An 18,732-nucleotide genomic window follows, 5' to 3' on the forward strand; every position below is an offset into this window, starting at 1 on the left:
CATCCACAACCAGTGGACCGCGCAACATTTTATATGATGACGGTCACACAAAAATCCAACTTGTTTGTGCAGTCACAGCATGACACCATTGACTGTCATCATAAAAAAATTTGCGCAGCTTTTTGCCGTGTCGCCCTAGTCTTATCCAACTTGGTTTAAACGGTGCCGCTTTTTAGCGTCAGAATGGGGGTTTATGTCAGACAAAGTCATTTTTGGCACATCTGAATAATAAATGTGTCTAATATAAGATGTGGCAGAATAGCACAGTAATGGAGGGCCAATGTATCTGTATGTCATCGCCTCCGCCACCAATGACAGGATCAGGGAGAGATCACAGGCAGCGCAGGAGGACGCCCATGGTTTTTTCACTAACCCTCAGCTCTCCTGCCCTGGAGAAGTGAACCCCCGCTCTGTTTCCTAGAATAACCTCTTTCTTCTGAAGATTCGTTCGTTATCCATCAAGGAATAATCAGTATCTGCCTCAATTACGGGAAGTGCTTAGTAGGTAAATACTAACTCTCCACTAAACCCAGATCAAAGCATACTTGTGCGCTCTCCGACGATTACAGTCGCACTCTCGGGCTGACTGATACAACCAGTCTCACAATTTTGGAATTTGGATCACGTTACGGACAAATAACACACAAATTAGGGTATTAAAGGAAAAGAAAAGAGGAGAGAAGAAAGAAAAGACAGCTCCAGGGAGGAAAAATTTGGTTTGTATCAATATGGCACATACAGGAATCCCAATAGTAACCACTGCATTACAGCATGGGAGGAAGGAGACTGGAGCTCAGCATGCCCAATTCTGTTCTTCTTAGGGCAAATAAGCTGGCAGCTCCTTAAGGGTCCATTCACACGTCCACAAATTGGGTCCGCATCCATTCCGCAATTTTGCGGAACGGGTGCGGACTCATTCAAACTTCCGTTCCGCGACAAGAAAAGGCATTTCTATAATAATGCCGGCCATGTGCGGTCTGCAAAATGCGGAACGCACGTGCCTCGCAGCCAAGCTGAGTGTGCGTGTAGTTGTGTGTGGGGGGGGGGGGGGCTTTAGTCTACCTTTTATCTGTAGAATATGTCATCAGAAAAGGACCTATTGTCTAAATCAAGTTTTATGTTAAACATATTTTAAACAGTTTTTGCTGATCTGTTATTTTTAACTTCCCATCTCATTATCTATGTTAAAAAAAATAGAATCCTGCAGTTTTGGCACTGGTCGCTAAGTCTAATAATAGGCGCCACTTTTTGGTCTGTACAGATCGCTTTTCAGCAGTCATCACAGGCAGGATTACAATGACAGATTGATATGAGATAGACATACAGATAGATAGACATACAGATAGATAGATAGATAGATAGATAGATAGACATACAGATAGATAGATAGATAGATAGATATGAGAGAGATAAATAGATAGATAGCTTAGTTCCCCATAGCAACCAATCAGACTTCAGCTTTCATTTTCCAAAGGGGCTATGAAAAGTGAAAGGTAGAATCTGATTGGTTGCTGTAGGCAAGTTAGGCTACTTTCACACTGGCGTTTTGGCTTTCTGTATTTTAGATCCGTTCAGGGCTCTCACACGCGGTCCATAACGGATCAGTTTTGCTCTAATGCATTCTGAATGGAAAAGGATCCGCTCAGAATGCATCAGTTTGCCTCCGATCAGTCTCCATTCCGCTCTGAAGGCGGACACCAAAACGCTGCCTGCAGAGTTTTGGTGTCCGCCTGACGAAACTGAGCCAAACGCATCAGTCCTGGCGCACAATGTAAGTCAATGGGGACGGATCCGTTTTCTCTGACACAATATGGCACAATAGAAAACGGATCCGTCTCCCACTGACTTTCAATGGATCCATCTTGGCTATGTTACAGATAATACAAATGGATCCGTTAATGACGAATGCATGCGGTTGTATTGTTGTAACGGATCCGTTTTTGCAGATCCATGACAGATCCGCCCCAAAACGCGAGTGTGAAAGCAGCCTAAGCCATAGTTATGAGATAGATAGATAGATAGATAGATAGATAGATAGATAGATAGATAGATAGATACAGGATCCACCATTCACAGTAGGTGATTGTCAGGACTTATCTATTCTCTCCTTGTACAATGTCCTCTGCACAGGTCACAGAGCCTAGATGAGGTCCCCTCCTGACCATTGTGTCTGTGGACCATGGAGCTGCTATAAACCATATCTCTAAATGCTGTGAACAGCAGTTCAGGCAAGATGTCTTCTCTCCTAATCATCTTCAGGCAGTAGAATAAAAAAATTACCAATCAGAAAACAAAAATTCACTTGAAAAATAAGGTAAGTCTCAATGTCTGGTTTTAGCTGGCACAAACAAATGACAGGTGATACATACCTTTTAAATGTACTATTGTTCCCGGTTATCATCTATTAAACAGAGAAAATGCTTCCCCAATGGGGTTAGTGACCGCCGTCCAAAAAAACGAAAATCGAATTCCCCCCACTCAATATGATTACTGTGCACGCAGGACCACCAGACAATAGGAGACCTGTGTGTAGACAGTAGCAGCTCTTTAGGATTTTCTCTACCCTTACAATGCCTTTTGGAGCTGTTGGCTTGTCAGTCACTTTAAGAAACTGTAGAACAAAAGGACTACCCCTCATTTACGTAAACCTGACAAATTCTACGTGGTACGATCACAGGGTACGCTCTGCAGCAAGCCTCATGTACTTCTCAGCAGGTGACTTGTGCTCATTACAATGGGACCTTCCAGCGTTCCTAAGCATGTATAATATGCTGCTCAATATCCGCAGGCCTCTCTTTCAGCACTTTATAGAGGAAACATCTGTATCTCACATTTGATTTGATTGCAACACATCGGGCAATGCTATAAACCCTGCCCAACAGAAATACAGACCTACCCTTTAGGAACGCCATATAAGAAGCTATTTTTGGTCCCAAGCAATGATTTGGCTGGAAATGAAGCCAAGTATGGAGAGAAGAGGATGGGAAATCTCTTTGCAATGATCTCAACCTTCTCAATTTTCTCATCCTTCACACTAGCATGGATGGTAAAGAGCGGGAAGACACCCCACATATGCAAACAAAACCGGAGCCTACGCGATGCAGTCTCCATTGGAAACCAGCAGTAGTGACTTGGTGCTGTCATGGCACGGTCACCTCTGCAACATGTACTACAGCTTCCCTGGTAAACAGATATCCACCCTTATTGAATTGACTTGTCCGAGAATGGCCAAATGGCCATGTGAGGCTGAGCTGCAATACCAGACACAACCCATGGACAGGAGTGGCGCTGTTTATGGAAACAGATGAAAACATCTGGCGCCCGGGGGGGGGTGGGAGGGGGGGGGCATAAGCCAATAGCAGACGGTGAGAGGGATGAGGCTCTGTAGCGTCACCTGCGATGCTAGGGAGGCTGGTCCCCGTCACCATTGGGATGCAACGGGGAGATCCAGCGGCGGCCACCAGAAACTACGCAGGTGTCGGGGAGCGAGGCAAGTACACTGTGTGTGAAAGGTCTGGGCATATGGGGGAGGGGGCATTTCAGGGGTAGGATAACCCCTTTGAGCCTGTATTAGACCTAGCGCGCAATCATCAGGAGGGAAGCTCTCCTTCTTGGCAATCGCCTGCTCGCTAGCGGAGGAGACCGCTGCTATTACATGCAGCGATCTCCTCCACAGCACAGGGAGGTGCGATCGTTCTGCCATCACTTGTCCCCATGCAGCAGATCGTGATTGCACAGCACGCTGAAAGATCGCGATTGCCTCGTTCATCGGGTTTACATTGCGGGACTGCGGAACGAGCGTTACTAAGAACTGGCATAAAATCTGCCAGCGTAAAGGTCCCGACAATCTGCAGATCGCTAGTGCATTTACATACAGCGATCTCCTCCTGAGTATGGTGAGGAGTGATCACTAATGCCATCGCTCTTCCCCATACTGTCCTGTTATTTCCCAGCAGCAAATCTTGTTTACACAGCACCGTCTATTTTTTGTGCTACAAAAAGGATACAATTACCCGATGAATGAGCGGTTTGCTCGTTCACTGGGCAATCGGCCGTGCATTTACACCGCCAGATCATGGCTTATTAGCATTACTAGTAAAACTGGTTAGCGATGATCTGTTCAATTGTCGGCCCCTGTAAAGGGCCCTTAATACAGGCTTTATTCTGCTTGGGCACAAACCCCTCTTTTGAATCCCTATGTGAACAATGGCCATTGTTCTAGAAATCCAAGAATGGATGAAGTAGTGGAGCAATTCACTGAAGACCCGCACTGTTTACACTCAGCAGATTTTTATCACCCCAGGGGGTCAGTAATCCCTGAGACTGAGAAGGTGATCCGCCGTGTGCTTCATTGTGTATGAAGGGAAATGCCAGCTGCGTCCGTATAAACACTCTGATGCCAGCATGAGAAGCTGAGATTAAAGGAGGTCTACGGATGAAACACACACTGGATTAAATGCAGTGACCTCTTTTTGAGTAATAGATTCTGTTAAAAAAAAATTCTCCTAAAATGTTAATCTCGGGGACGGGGCTACGAACTCCCTGTGTATATCATTGCAGCAGTCTATACAGACCGCTGCAGGTCACAAATATACACAAACCATACGAAATACTGTACACTGATGGATTTCCTTTCTACATTGCAATCAACCCCTTCCACATGTAACCTTGTGTATGGACTTATATGGTTCAGCCCCTTCTCTGTGCTTAGCTTTAAAAGTGTAACTGTGTGTACGGGAAGCGATCACGGGTACTTTTGCAATATACCGGTACTTTATTTGGAGATTTTGTTCCCCCGACTCTGAAGTTGTCCTTTAGCAATGAGTTGCTAAGGAAAACCTGTCAGGGCAGTACTGTACAGTGAAGATGCTGGGGCTCATGCAGAGCCGTCCTGCGGCTACCCGCACTGCCTCCCTCCTACACACCGATATCCCTGACCCTATATACTATAAAACTACTTCTCTCCCGTCATCTACACTGTCTGCGGGGAGCGCTCTATATCCCCGGCACACTCACTAACTAGCCGCCGGGAATATATAGGAGAGCGGGCAGTCAGCACTCACCACTGACAGTACATATAGAAGGCAGGGAGAAGCAGTTCTACAGTATATAGAGAACTATCCCTAGGAGGGAGGCAGTGAGGGTAGCTGTAAGGTCTCGTATCTTTATTTCAGTCCGTAAGCCAAGGATCTGCAAGATACAAAGGCCTTCCATGTGCATTCCACCTTTTTCTCACTCCCATCAATAGAAATGGCTATCCTTGTGAGGACCAGAATAGGACATGTCCGATAAGGCTACATTCACAGTAACGTCATGAAATCTGGCAGGCTGTTTTCTGTACCCGGCATCGAGTTTACCAACTGCTCTTGGTAGGACTGTAAAATTAGGGATTTAAATTAGACAAGTTCATTCTATTACCGATACAAGCCCCAATGTAGCATAGGACAACTACTATTTAGCCATCTCAAAAGTGCTGCCCTTCCTGTAAAGGCCTACGGCAGCTATATCCCCCCTCCCTACAACCCCAATATGCTGCAGACTGATGTTTGTGAATCGTCACAGACAATAATCATACCTGTCACAGACATGTTTTTAATGCCCCAAGACACGCTAGAAGTTTAAGATAAGGACAAGTCTGATCCTACCCTCGGATACCTCTCCAGTTTCTCCTTTAGCTGCGCCTCCCTCAGAGCTTTCGTCATTAGAGGAGCTTCTTCATGCCGCTTCCTATGGAGAGAAATTATATTAAAGGAGCATTCTAGCGACTCCAGGCATAGCAAGTGACGTCATATCACTGGGCCCCATATCTACACAGCACCACTCTTGTCCAGAGGTCTTCTTGGCTATAGGTTTTCTCTGGAACTTTTCACTTGGAATACCCACAGAGAAGCCGATTTCAGCAGCCGCAGGCACCAGAAACAAAACAGTGGACAGGTACAGAAGCATCAGGCTCCATCCTCCGTGTGGTGGCCGTGCCATCATCATACAATTATTTATAACATTTACCGTTCCCGTTATAGGACTGCTGAAACCGAAGTCTGTAGCTGCGAATATCATTCACATATGCTGTATTTCTGGGGGTTCTCGCTCCTGCTGGTAATCATATTATAGCACACTACCACCACTCATCCTTTCAGGCACACACTAGGCGCAGTGTCCCTAAAAATAAGACAATGTGGATTCCATTGAGGTAAAAAAACACAGATTGTTCACCTTTCACTTCTGAGTTCAGCAAATCTTCTCCTTACATCATCCACTGTGACCTCAAAAAAGTCATCTGGAAGCTCTTGGGAACTGGTACTTGAACTTCCCTCCAAATCCAAGTGGCAAACAAGGGTCTCTCTGTCTAATGGCTGGAAAGAAATAACACCACAAAGACCACATTTTAGACCTTTAAAGGGCATGTGCCATCAGAAAATGACCTATTGTTAAGTTTATTTTGGTGATGTTGTTTTTACTTTCTATGTTGCTATTTATAATTTTTTTTTTTTTAATCCTAAATTTTGCAGCTTTTATACTGACCACTAAGCCTAATAATAGAATGATCCTTTTTGTTCTGTTGAGATCACTTCTCAGCAGGCATCTCATTATCATCAGACAGGATTATAATGACAGGTAACACTTTTGTGCAACAGGATCAACCATTCATAGTAGGTGATGTCACAGCTTATCTACTCCCCTTCACTGCACAATGACCTCTACACAGGTCAGTGAACATCCCCACAACACACTCCCACAGAAGTCAATCTCCAGCATATTGTGTCTATGTCCAGCATCTAGATGTCTTCACGTCTGAGCTTTATTCAGACTTAAAGGGGTATTGCCATCACATACAATGGGGGCATATCGGTAGGATATGCCCCCCATTGTCTGATAGGTGTGGGCCCCAGAGAACAGAGCGGGGAGAGCTGTGGCTGGAGGACCCTGGGTTTCCCAGGGTCCGTCCACCACCAACTGCTGCTCCCTGCTGCTCCAATACAAGTGAATGGGAGCGCACGTGCGGTCCTTGCTCCCATTTATTTCTATGGGGCAGACAGAAATAGCTGAGCCAGTGCTCGGCTATTTTCCGCGGCCCCATTGAAATGAATAGAGGGCGGCTGCGCATGCACAGTGCGCCCTCCACTCATTTACCCATCTCCATTCTCGTTGTAGGTGCAGGTCCCAGAGGTGGGGCCCGCACCTAACAGACAATGGGGGCATATCCTAGCGATATGCCCCCATTGTATGTGATGGTAAAACCCTTTTAAAGTACAATAAAAAAATTCTGTTGCAGGCAGCAAAAGACCTTATGCGTTTCGGACACAAACCGTGTCCTTATTCATAGCGAAATGTTTGGCAAGATCATTTAAAAAAACTACACTCAGAAAATAAAAACAAATTAGAAAAAAGAAAGTTTCTGGGTCTCATTACTAAAATTTACAGACGATTCATCCCTTTTTTTCTAGAATTACAAAAATATTAGAGGACTGCTTGTTCCCCTTCATCAGGATACAAGTTCCCCTTCATCAACACGTTACTGCTGCAGCCTGGTGGATGGGACCGAGTGGAGGCCAAAACAATATGTCACCACTGCAGCCTGGTGGAGGGGACCGAGTGGAGGCCAAAACAATATGTCACCACTGCAGCCTGGTGGAGGGGACTGAGTGGAGGCCAAAACAATATGTCACCACTGCAGCCTGGTGGAGGGGACTGAGTGGAGGCCAAAACAATATGTCACCACTGCAGCCTGGAGGAGAGAACTGAACGGCGGCCAAAACAATATGTCACCGCTGTAGCCTGGCAAGGCAGCAGTGATAGATTGGAGGGAGGTGTAAGAAGAAGCACTCTTTAATATTAGCTGATTGAAGAGGCCATTACGGTTGCCCTTCACTGGTCACCAGGTACTGCGCCAAGTATTTAGTAAGGACCATAACTGGTATTGCTGTAAAATGATATACACTTGAAAGAGGCTGAGCTGTAGGGATTTACAGTAGCTGGTGCAGTCACTACAAGGGTATTGTATTGTGCCTGGTATATAATGAAGGAGATGTAGCGCTTGCTGCAACCATTTTAATGGGCTGTACAGGGGTGCTCGCAGTCAGACTCACACCCATGTGATATTATTGGCCTATCCTAATCACAGTCATTATTGCAGTCCCAGAAAACCCATTTAATGTAATACGTTTTAGCCCATGAGGCAACCCCAACAATCATTCACTCATGCTCACCCCTGTAGCACTATGCTCGCCATCAGTCTTGGATTTCTTTGGCTTAGAAGGGCCTGGACTCTGAAAAGGTTCTTGGGCTGTGGCAGTTAGCATGTTGGCTTCTGTAGGGACATTGGCACCTCCTAGACGATAGCCTCCTCCTTGGAAAGGCATAAATAAAGTCACCTGAGGCTGAGCAGAAGCTTCACTGAAGCCTACAGAGGAAGGTCCAGGCTTTTCACACTCCAGATCTGGCGGTACATCGGTCACATGACATTGGTTAGTAGACTCTGCTGATGGTAGCCTGGCATCCGCTGCCTCCACAGGAGCTCCACTGGGTTCAACACCGCATTGCTGCTCTTTCTGACTTGGAGCTGAAGGTTTCTCAGCTGCTTTCTCAGTTACTGGAGGACTTTTTCGCTCACTCTTCTTGACAGAAGTCTTCTTTTTTGTTTCCTCTTGAAGTATGGCAGGCTGCCTGTTCTCAGACGGCTCATTCTTCCGCACTACAAACCTTGTAGAGAGACATATGTGATTATTATATTTTATATAGATGATGCCCGGTATGAATGTTAATCAGGTATTAGATAGGCCTGTGCATAAATACCTAATTATGGCACTTCCACTTGTAAGACCCAAAGACTGGAGAGTTGTCTGTTTCAAGGACTGCTCACCTGAGACCTAAGAGATGGTATATGATCAGGACTAGAATTCACAGTCTACAACAGTGGCCAAATCCTGTTCACACAATGAATCCTTCAGTTCATCATGGGACCATTAGTCAGGCAAAACGGGCAATTTCTATGGCTCTCCAAACATAAAGATAATGGCGACATTTATCATTTCTGGTTGTTTTTGTGTCAGTTTTAAAAGGGTTTTCCAAGATTTAAATACTGATGACCTATCCTCTGCATAGGTCATCAGTATCTAATCGGTGAGGGTCTGACACCTGGGACCAGCTGTCTGAGAAGGCACCAGCGCTCCTCTGAGTACAGTGACCTTCTCTTAGCTCACCAAGTACAGCGCCGTACATTGTATAGCTGTGCTCGGTATCGCAGATCAGCCCCATTGAGCTGTGCCTAGACCATGTGATCGATGCATGTGACATCACTGGCCTACGGAAAGCTGCCGCTACCTTCTCGAACAGCTAGTTGGCGGGGGTCTTAGGTGTTGGACCCCCACCGATCTGGTACTGATGACCTCTCCAGAGGACATGTCATCAGAATTCATGTCTCGGAAAACCCATTTCAGTCTGTCTTTGCTCTGTGTGCCTCCGCCAAATTTATGAACATTTGTCATGAGTGCCATGTGGTTTACACCTATATATGTGAACGTACACCAGGGGGTGTCTTACTTTTAACTATAGACCACTTGTGGCGAGCAACAACAAATGTCGCAAAATTTGACCAAATGTTGCAGAAAATGTCAAAAATGGCATCACGTGACATTTTTAAGCCACAAAAAGACGTATATGATTTGATAAAGGTCCCCCAATGTTTACATCTAGCTTTTCCCAAACTAAACAGCTAGCCATACACACTAGAAAGCTCCTTCAGCTAACAGCTATCACTTTTAAAGCCATGCATGTTTGGGTCAGCAGAGCGTGCATGTGTTCTCTACAGGGGATGTTGAAATCCAGCAGCCCGATCCTCCTTCTCCCTATGATCTGCCATCATACATCTAATATGTATGGCCAGCTTAAGGCCACGTTCAGACGTGCAAGATTTCTTGCGCATTAGTACAATACAATACACGAGAACAAGGTTTTCAGAACCCCATTTACATGATCTGGGGGCATTCTGTGGATTGACTTGCCATTCGCAATGCAAAGGATGAAATCCTCAGCAAATCTATGGCAAAACTCAGAGTTCCCACGTGTATTTCGCTACCATTTCATTGTGGATTAGCGTGCATTTGTAAAATCTATGGCTGATGATTTTTTCCACCTCATCTGAACAATGGCATCATTCCCTGTACAGGACTTTAGTATCAAGTTCCCTATTTAGGATATGGACTGAACGCAATGTAAGGACACTGTGATTATGGAAAGTAAGGTTTTTCTTTTGCATCCCTACACTGCATTAAAAGGGGCTTAAAAGACTAGCTTTCTTTCAGACACAGCACCGCACCTGATGATTGGTAATGTCTGGTGTTGCAGTTCAGCTCCACTGAAGTGAATGGGACCCAGCTGCAATACCATACACAACTTTCGGAATGGTGTGGTGTTACTTCTGAGGAAAAGCAGCCGTGTTTTCTAATCCTGGAAGCCCCTTTAATATAAAATATTACATAGCTAGTCCCAATGCAATCCACGATTCTGCAGCAAGTTTCTCTCAAGATTTGATGATGAGAAGGTAAATGTAGGAACACGGAAAGTAATAACAATGTCCAGAGATAAAAGCTGCCCTCTCATTTGGTCCAACTTGAGCTGTGCCCTTTTAAGAGATGTTGGGCACACACAGCGCAATGCCAACTATATAATGAAGTCATCCGAGTTCCTTTTAAGCCCATTTTAATGATGCTCTTTTATTAGAACTTCAAAGCCTGTTGATGGGATGCTCTCTGGCCACTGTCGTACATCAGTTCTTGAGTTTGGAGAACAGAGAGAGGTGCGAGCTGGAAACCCAGCAGTAATAACTCATTAACGAGCTGTCTGGCTCTGTACTCTGCTGCTTGCGCATTACCTTACCTCATCGCGCATATAAATGCATACGGCAACGCTCCCAGGAGCAATCTCTTCCACACACGCCCTGAAAAACAGAAACATCGGTAAAAATTAACCAAAAAAGTGGACAGAATCATCTCATCTACAGAGCTGAGAGCCAGATAACCATACCTCCCAGAAAGGGCAGGATCTGGGGAAAATATAAATTCTTCAGTCGTCTCTTTCCGTCAGTCCTTTCATAGTTAAAGAGCCTCTGCCAGCGGCATCAACCCTATTAAACCAGGCATACTGACTAGTAGGGCTCATCATGCTTATTAAAATGACTCCTTTCTTTTGTCTGTATGATAAACAGCTACAGAGATATGTGCAATGTATTCATGTGCAAATGAGCATGTTGGAGCACCAGGGGGGCAGGGCTGAATCCTTGGAGCACTGCATTTGTAACAACCTGTGCTCTGCACATTTTCCCCTCTCCTTAATTTACAGGGTTAGATATCAACATGCTAAGGGCAGGGCTGTGTCCTAACATTTTTCATACAATATACACTACCATATTGAGAATAAGGGTTTTCTGTGCTTAGAAAGCTAACACATATTACTGGTTTATTCACATGCACAATTTATCATTATAAGCAAACCAGTAATATGTATTAGCTTTCTAAGTATAGAAGACCACTATTCTGAATATAAGGCTGTAGCCTGGAGGAAAGTGGTCAGCCTTGCATGTAGATATCTCAGGTTCAAATCCCAGGAGATTTGAACCTGAGGCACTATTGATGTAAATACACCAGTAATATGTATTAGCTTCCTAAGCAGAGAAAACATCAATATTCTTGATATGTATGGCTATGGCCTTTTATTTTGGGTAAATGAGGGAGTTTCTCCTGGGATTTAAACATGAGACATCTGCATGCAAGGCTGGTGGTTTTCTACTTTAGCTTTAGAAAGCTAATACATATAACTTTTTTCAACCATGATATACTGTGCCTGTGAATAAACAGTAATATGTATTAGCTTTGTAAGTATAGTAAAGTAAGGCTATAGTAAGTAGGTTATATGACATGTACATGCTATTACACAGCTCTAAAAACAGCTCTGCCCTCATCATGTTAATGTCTAGCCCCGGTCAATCAAGGGGAAGGGGAAGTGCGCAGAGCACGGGATTGTTACAAAAGCAGTACTCCAAGAATTCAGCCCCACCCCCTGGTGCTCCAATGTGCTCATTAGCATATGAATGAAAAACAGAGGATGATCAACTGTACATCTGGTTTATTAGGGCTGACTCTTCTTATATTCACCATTTCCTTGTGGAATCCATGGCGACTTTCTCTGTTTTTGTATCCATAGGTGGGAGAAATCACATGAAAATCACATGGTTTTAGCATGTTCTCTGCATGCTCTATTCACTTCTATGGGAGTTTCTTGAACAGCCAAGAAAGTATGCATGTTGGGAGATGTAGTTTTTACAACAGCTGAAGCACCATAGGTTGCTGACCCCCAAATGTAGACGATAGTTCCCGTAGAGAAATATTCCGGCTGCTTGCCTGTTTATGATTTAACATTGACCAAAAGACTGCATGGAGCCCTAGCTTCAGGCCTGATTCACACAACAGTATTCTCCACCCATGTGCTATCCAGACTGCACCCACACAGCACACGGAGCCATAAAAGTAAATGGTGCAATAGTACTGTAGTCCTACATTATAACAGTTACCTAGTCCGTGAAAAATGGCTCAGGACTTCCCATAGACTTTGGCTGCAGAGAAACTCGTCCTGTAACCTTTCCCCTTCTTCCAACTGCAATGCTACTCGAACTTTCTAGGAAAGGATTACAGAACATGGATGTCAGACATTCATTTAATATCTAGGAGTAATAAAAAGACAATACAATCTAATGTAAGTGCAGTCACAGACAAACAATAAGCAGATGGCGGATGATCTTATGCGCATGGCAACAGCAGCTCTGGCTTCTCTCAGCTATTGTCGGTGGGGTAAATCGTGACTGCCCATCCATTTCTTCTGCAGGGGAAATTAAATGTCGCCCATCCAAATAAATGGACAACCATGTAATGTATGGTCCTAGCTGCGATTTCAGTTGACACCCTTTTTGCAGTGGCCATGATAAGAGATAACTTCGATTCCAGCCTTTTAATCCTTCAGATGCTGCGGTCAGCAGCGGTCACGACAAATGAGCGGTCAGATAAAGGGAGGGGCTCTCTCTGTCCTCCAATCAAATGCATGACAAGCGGCAGTCATGGCAGCCGGGGACCTTGTGACAGGTTATAATAGGATAAAATCACAAAGCTTTGCAATATAGAATTATTGCAGTGTATTGTACAAGTGATTGCATGTTCACATTCCCTAAATGGAGCAAAAAGCGGAAAAAATGTAAGTAGTATTGCCATGACTTGGGAACACGGTTAAAATATTATATATATATATTATATAATGCGGAGTGTGTGTGTGTGTGTGTGTGTGTATATGTATGTATGTACGTCTGCTAAAGGAATCCACACCGTCGCATTTACAATCACTAAATTTGGCACACAGGTACATCAGGTGTCTGGGAAGGTTTTAGACCGGGTCTCAGATCTCTAGCAGGTACCGTTCCTGAGAGATTACCAAAAAAATGCAAATATGGCACATCACATGACCTACATTAGCCAATAGAAGCGTGCAGGTCTTTCGCCTCATATCCCAACTGCCATACACACGGACACATGTCCCTTATCAGCCAATAGAAGCTCGTAGGTCCTTAGTCTCCACATACACACAGTTTTACACCAAGTTTCCATAACAACCCAGTCATTTTTCTTCACTGCTGTAGGTCAGCTTTAAACGGGCAGGGCGCTGAGGTCACAGTTCAGGGGGCAAACAGAGTGAAGGTAAGAATCAACATGTCAGCTGCAGGCGTGGGAGGGAGGGTGACTTTCTCCCTGCAGCTCACGCTTAGGCAGCTGTTCAAAAAGACATCCCTGTGTCCATCCAGGCCCTGCGCCAAACGGAGGACAGGGAGTCTGAAGGCCGGACTGTCCGGCCTAAAACCAGACCTCCGGCCACCCTAGGGGCAGGCTGCTGTGGAGGTCACAGTTAAGGGGACGGCCCACTATCAGTGTTAAGGGGCAGGCCGCTGTGGAGGTCACTGTTAAGGGAGGAGGTGACTGTGGAGACCACTATTAAAAGGGGCAGCGAGGTACTGTGGGGTCACTGTTAAGGGAGCGGGGTACTGTGGAGGTCACTATTAAAGGGGCAGTCGCTCTGGAGGTCTCGGTTAAGGGGGCCAGGAATGGTGGAGGTCAGTTAAGGGGACTGTAACCTATGGTCAGTGTTAAGGGGCGGGTGCTGTAGAGGTCACTGTTAAGCGGCGGTTCCCTGTGGAGGTCACTGTCAAGGGGGTGGGGTGCTGTGGAACTCACTGTTAAAGGGGAAGGCTGCTTTAAAGGTCAAAGTTAAGGGGGTGGGCTGCTGTGGAGGTACCATTTTAAGAAGATGGGGCACTGTGGAGGTCACTGTTAAGGGGGCGGGGTGCTGTAGATGTCAATGTTATAGTGGATAGTGTTGATATCTTTTAACAACGCACACAAACATGAAATGAAATAGATTAAAAATACCCATGCGAAGCTCAGTCGTTCAGCTAGTATATATATATATATATATATATATATATATTACACACACACACAGTACAGACCAAAAGTTTGGACACACCTTCTCATTCAAAGAGTTTTCTTTATTTTCATGACTATGAAGGCATCAAAACTATGAATTAACACATGTGGAATTATATACATAACAAACAAGTGTGAAACAACTGAAAATATGTCATATTCTAGGTTCTTCAAAGTAGCCACCTTTTGCTTTGATTACTGCTTTGCACACTCTTGGCATTCTCTTGATGAGCTTCAAGAGGTAGTCCCCTGAAATGGTCTTCCAACAGTCTTGAAGGAGTTCCCAGAGATGCTTAGCACTTGTTGGCCCTTTTGCCTTCACTCTGCGGTCCAGCTCACCCCAAACCATCTCGATTGGGTTCAGGTCCGGTGACTGTGGAGGCCAGGTCATCTGGCGCAGCACACCATCACTCTCCTTCATGGTCAAATAGCCCTTACTTTCAAAGTTTTCCCAATTTTTCGGCTGACTGACTGACCTTCATTTCTTAAAGTAATGATGGACACTCGTTTTTCTTTACTTAGCTGCTTTTTTCTTGCCATAATACAAATTCTAACAGTCTATTCAGTAGTACTATCAGCTGTGTATCCACCTGACTTCTCCTCAACGCAACTGATGGTCCCAATCCCATTTATAAGGCAAGAAATCCCACTTATTAAACCTGACAGGGCACACCTGTGAAGTGAAAACCATTTCAGGGGACTACCTCTTGAAGCTCATCAAGAGAATGCCAAGAGTGTGCAAAGCAGTAATCAAAGCAAAAGGTGGCTACTTTGAAGAACCTAGAATATGACATATTTTCAGTTGTTTCACACTTGTTTGTTATGTATATAATTCCACATGTGTTAATTCATAGTTTTGATGCCTTCATAGTCATGAAAATAAAGAAAACTCTTTGAATGAGAAGGTGTGTCCAAACTTTTGGTCTGTACTGTAATTATATATATATATATATATACATATACACACACACACATACATATACATACACACACACACAATATATACAGTATATATCTATATATATATATATATATAGAAAGGAAAAGTCCAACGGGAGCACCAGCCAAGGTGTGGGTGCAGAGTCCAGGATGGGGTAACGGCAATCCCCAATAATATACGCAGAGAAAGCAGGACTGCACTCCAAATAGTGATGAAAGCAAAAAAGTTTTATTCACCAATAATGTGGCAAATCTTGCGACGTTTCAGCTCACACGAGGAAGGCTCGTGTGAGCTGAAACGTCGCAAGATTTGCCACATTATGGGTGAATAAAACTTTTTTGCTTTCATCACTATTTGGAGTGCAGTCCTGCTTTCTCTGCGTATCTATATATATATATATATATATATATATATATACACACATATACATACACACACACACACATACATATTTAAAGTGAAATGCTTTTTTTTTTGGTCACTTCACCTTCTAAATAAAACTGAACAGAGAAATGTACACCAATAAAAACTTCACTTTGCTCCACAAAAAACAAGACCTCACACAGCTCCATCCGTAGAAAAATAAAAGTTATGGGTGTCCATGACCATGCAATTTTTACTGCATAGTGAATATCATTAAAAAGCAAAAAACAAATAGCAAAATAGTTTTTCCCTATTAATTTTTTTTGCTGCAACACATTATATTTTACATTAAATGGGTTGTCTCACTTCAGCAAATGGCATTTATTATGTAGACAAAGTTAAAGGAGTTTTAGCTGCTGACCTATCCTCTGAGGACGCACTGGCACTCGCAGTAACGCCGCTGCCTTTTTGCAACTCACCAAGCACAGCCCCGCACATTGCATAGCGGTTGTGCTTGGTATCGCAGCTCAGCCCCATTTACTTCAATGGGGTTGAGCGGGAACTAGGCCATGTGACTGATGAATGAGATGTCACATGGCCTATGAAAAGCTGCGAGAAGGCAGCGGCGTAACTATGAGTGACGGCGCCTTCTCAAACAGCTGATCCTAGTTGTCGGACCCTCACCGATGAGTAACTGATGACCTACCCAGAAGATAGGTTGTCAGTAAATGTCTCGGAAAACCTCTTTAATACAAGGCACTTACTAATGTATTGTGATTGTCCATATTGCCTCCTTTGCTGGCTAGTCCAGCGCTCTTTAGTCCAGTGCCTTGTATTAAACTTCTCTACATGATAAATGCCATTTGCTGAAGTGGCTGTTCACTTACACTATTCCCCTATCCATGTCCATAGAAAAATACAAAGCTATGGCTCTTAGGCCTCATCCACACGACAGTTGTTTGGTCGGCTCGGATGTGGACACATTCACTTCAATGGGGTTGCACTGTTCCGTGGCCGCGCCAAAAAAATAGAACATGTCCTATTCTTGTCCGTTTTGCGGACAAAAACAGGCATTTCTATTATGGGCGGCCCCAAAACATGGCATGGTCGTGTGCAAGTAGTCTTACAAGGTGAGAAGGGAAAATTGAAAATGCTGTTGAAAAAATTGGTTTGTCCTGAAAGAGTTAAATGCTGGTCTCAGAGAAAAAAAAAAATAATTTCATAGGGAATGATCGCCATCTTTGTGTTCCTCCTTCAAATTGCCAGGCTACATAACCAGTGGGTAAAATGCACACAAATACTGCTCAGTGAGCACAGAGCTCACAGTAATCACAGTAGGAGGGCTTCACTAGATCTGGCCACTCTTCCAGCTCCGAATTATCACCCAGCTTTTCTAGACTGCTGAATGGTAATTCTGCCTACCTGATTTATTTGTGGGGGCTCTAGCTTTGTGGTTACCGTCTATTAAAGGGGTTGTCTGCTTTTTTATATTGATATCCGATCAGCTGTTTGAAGAGAACACAGTCCTGGTACGAGTGCTGCCTTCTCTTCAAGGTGAGCAGGTGTAATTACAGCTCCACCATCTCAATTCCCTTCAATGGGACGGTTCCTTCCTGTTCAAGTGAATAGGATGGAGCCGTCCCGTTGAAGTGACTAGGACGGGTAGGTAATTACACCCGCTCACCGCTGCGATGTCAATGGGCTCGTACGAGAGCTGCATTCTCTTCAAACAGCTGATGAGAGGGGTGCCGGGAGTCGCTCCCCAACTGATCTGATATCGATGACCTGTCCTGAGGACAGGTCAACAATATAAAAAAAGTGTACAACCCCTTTAATTTGTTTTATGTCTCCTGAACAGAACCCCCCTTGGAGCCAGGGTGGAGATGCCCATATACCGGAATGGTTGCCACGAAATTCTACATTGCAGTCACTGCATGGGAAATAATTACATAAGGTGATTTTCCTCAGCTTTTTGATGGACAGTCCCGATGCCACCCAAATTAAAGGGGTTGTGAGACAGAAAATAAGCAATTAAAGGAATTTTTCTCCAAAGAGCACTTATCTCCATTCACACGATACAGGACAAGTGTCTGATCACTCAGGCTCTGACTGATGGCACTTCCAGCAAAGCAATCCTTAGACCAAGGTCTCAATGGAGCAGTAGTGCACATGTGTGACCGCCGCTCCACTCACATCTGGGGGACTGTTGGAGCCAGAGCTGAGCGCTGCACTGAGCAGTCTCACTGAAGTGAATGGAGCAGTGGTTATATAAGCACACTACTGTTCCATTCGCATGGGGACTCGGGGACCTCCGTCTTCATGATTGCAGTCCCAGCAGTCAACTTCCTGTCGATAGCAAATCAGTGCTGTGAGAAATCCCCAGTAACGGTACCTTATTTTTTTAAATACATGCATATTACAAAGCCCTTGGACAGAAGCTAGCAGCTGCCCATTCGTATGGACACCACAAATGCCGCCACAAGCCTAATGTACCGAGAGAGAGACTTATGTCATACTATTCTTAGACCCATTACAATGAATGTCCATGCGTGATACCAGACAGGGAAAGGGGGCATGCACGCTGCCGCACAGTATTCTGTAAAACCATGAAAATGCTGGGAAATGCAACATGTGCTCATTACCGAGAGGTGGATTCCATGTATGAAATAGTTATATTAAAACATAACCTTTAATCAAACCACTAAAATATATATGAGATGGGCCCGATATTGTTGGCCACATATACTGAGATACTATTCGACAGCATGTAGGCCATGTTCGTGTGGAATTGACGAATAGAGGGCCTCGGCGGCCATACTGCCCAGTAATGCGTTCCCATCCACATTAACTACCTCCATTCTCCTCAGCAGGTCCATGGTGTTCCTGGTGTAGGAGGGGAGTGAAGTCACA

At 44.5% G+C, this 18,732-nt stretch overlaps 1 protein-coding gene across 1 annotated transcript in view; it reads right to left on the minus strand.

Annotated features, from left to right (window-relative positions):
• The window catches only part of ASPSCR1 (ASPSCR1 tether for SLC2A4, UBX domain containing), a 68,724-nt gene that overhangs the window by 30,597 nt on the left and 19,395 nt on the right, over positions 1-18,732 (minus strand). The window contains exons 4-9 of the mRNA XM_040435558.1: positions 12,566-12,669; positions 10,876-10,936; positions 8,794-8,867; positions 8,208-8,700; positions 6,214-6,353; positions 5,646-5,727 (exon numbers count right to left, since the gene is read on the minus strand). Of these exons, the coding sequence (XP_040291492.1) occupies positions 5,646-5,727; positions 6,214-6,353; positions 8,208-8,700; positions 8,794-8,867; positions 10,876-10,936; positions 12,566-12,669 (954 nt within the window). The remainder of the gene's footprint in view (positions 1-5,645; positions 5,728-6,213; positions 6,354-8,207; positions 8,701-8,793; positions 8,868-10,875; positions 10,937-12,565; positions 12,670-18,732) is intronic.

Source organism: Bufo bufo, chromosome 6 (genome assembly GCF_905171765.1).
Source record: "Bufo bufo chromosome 6, aBufBuf1.1, whole genome shotgun sequence".
In the NCBI taxonomy this organism is placed as follows: domain Eukaryota; kingdom Metazoa; phylum Chordata; class Amphibia; order Anura; family Bufonidae; genus Bufo; species Bufo bufo.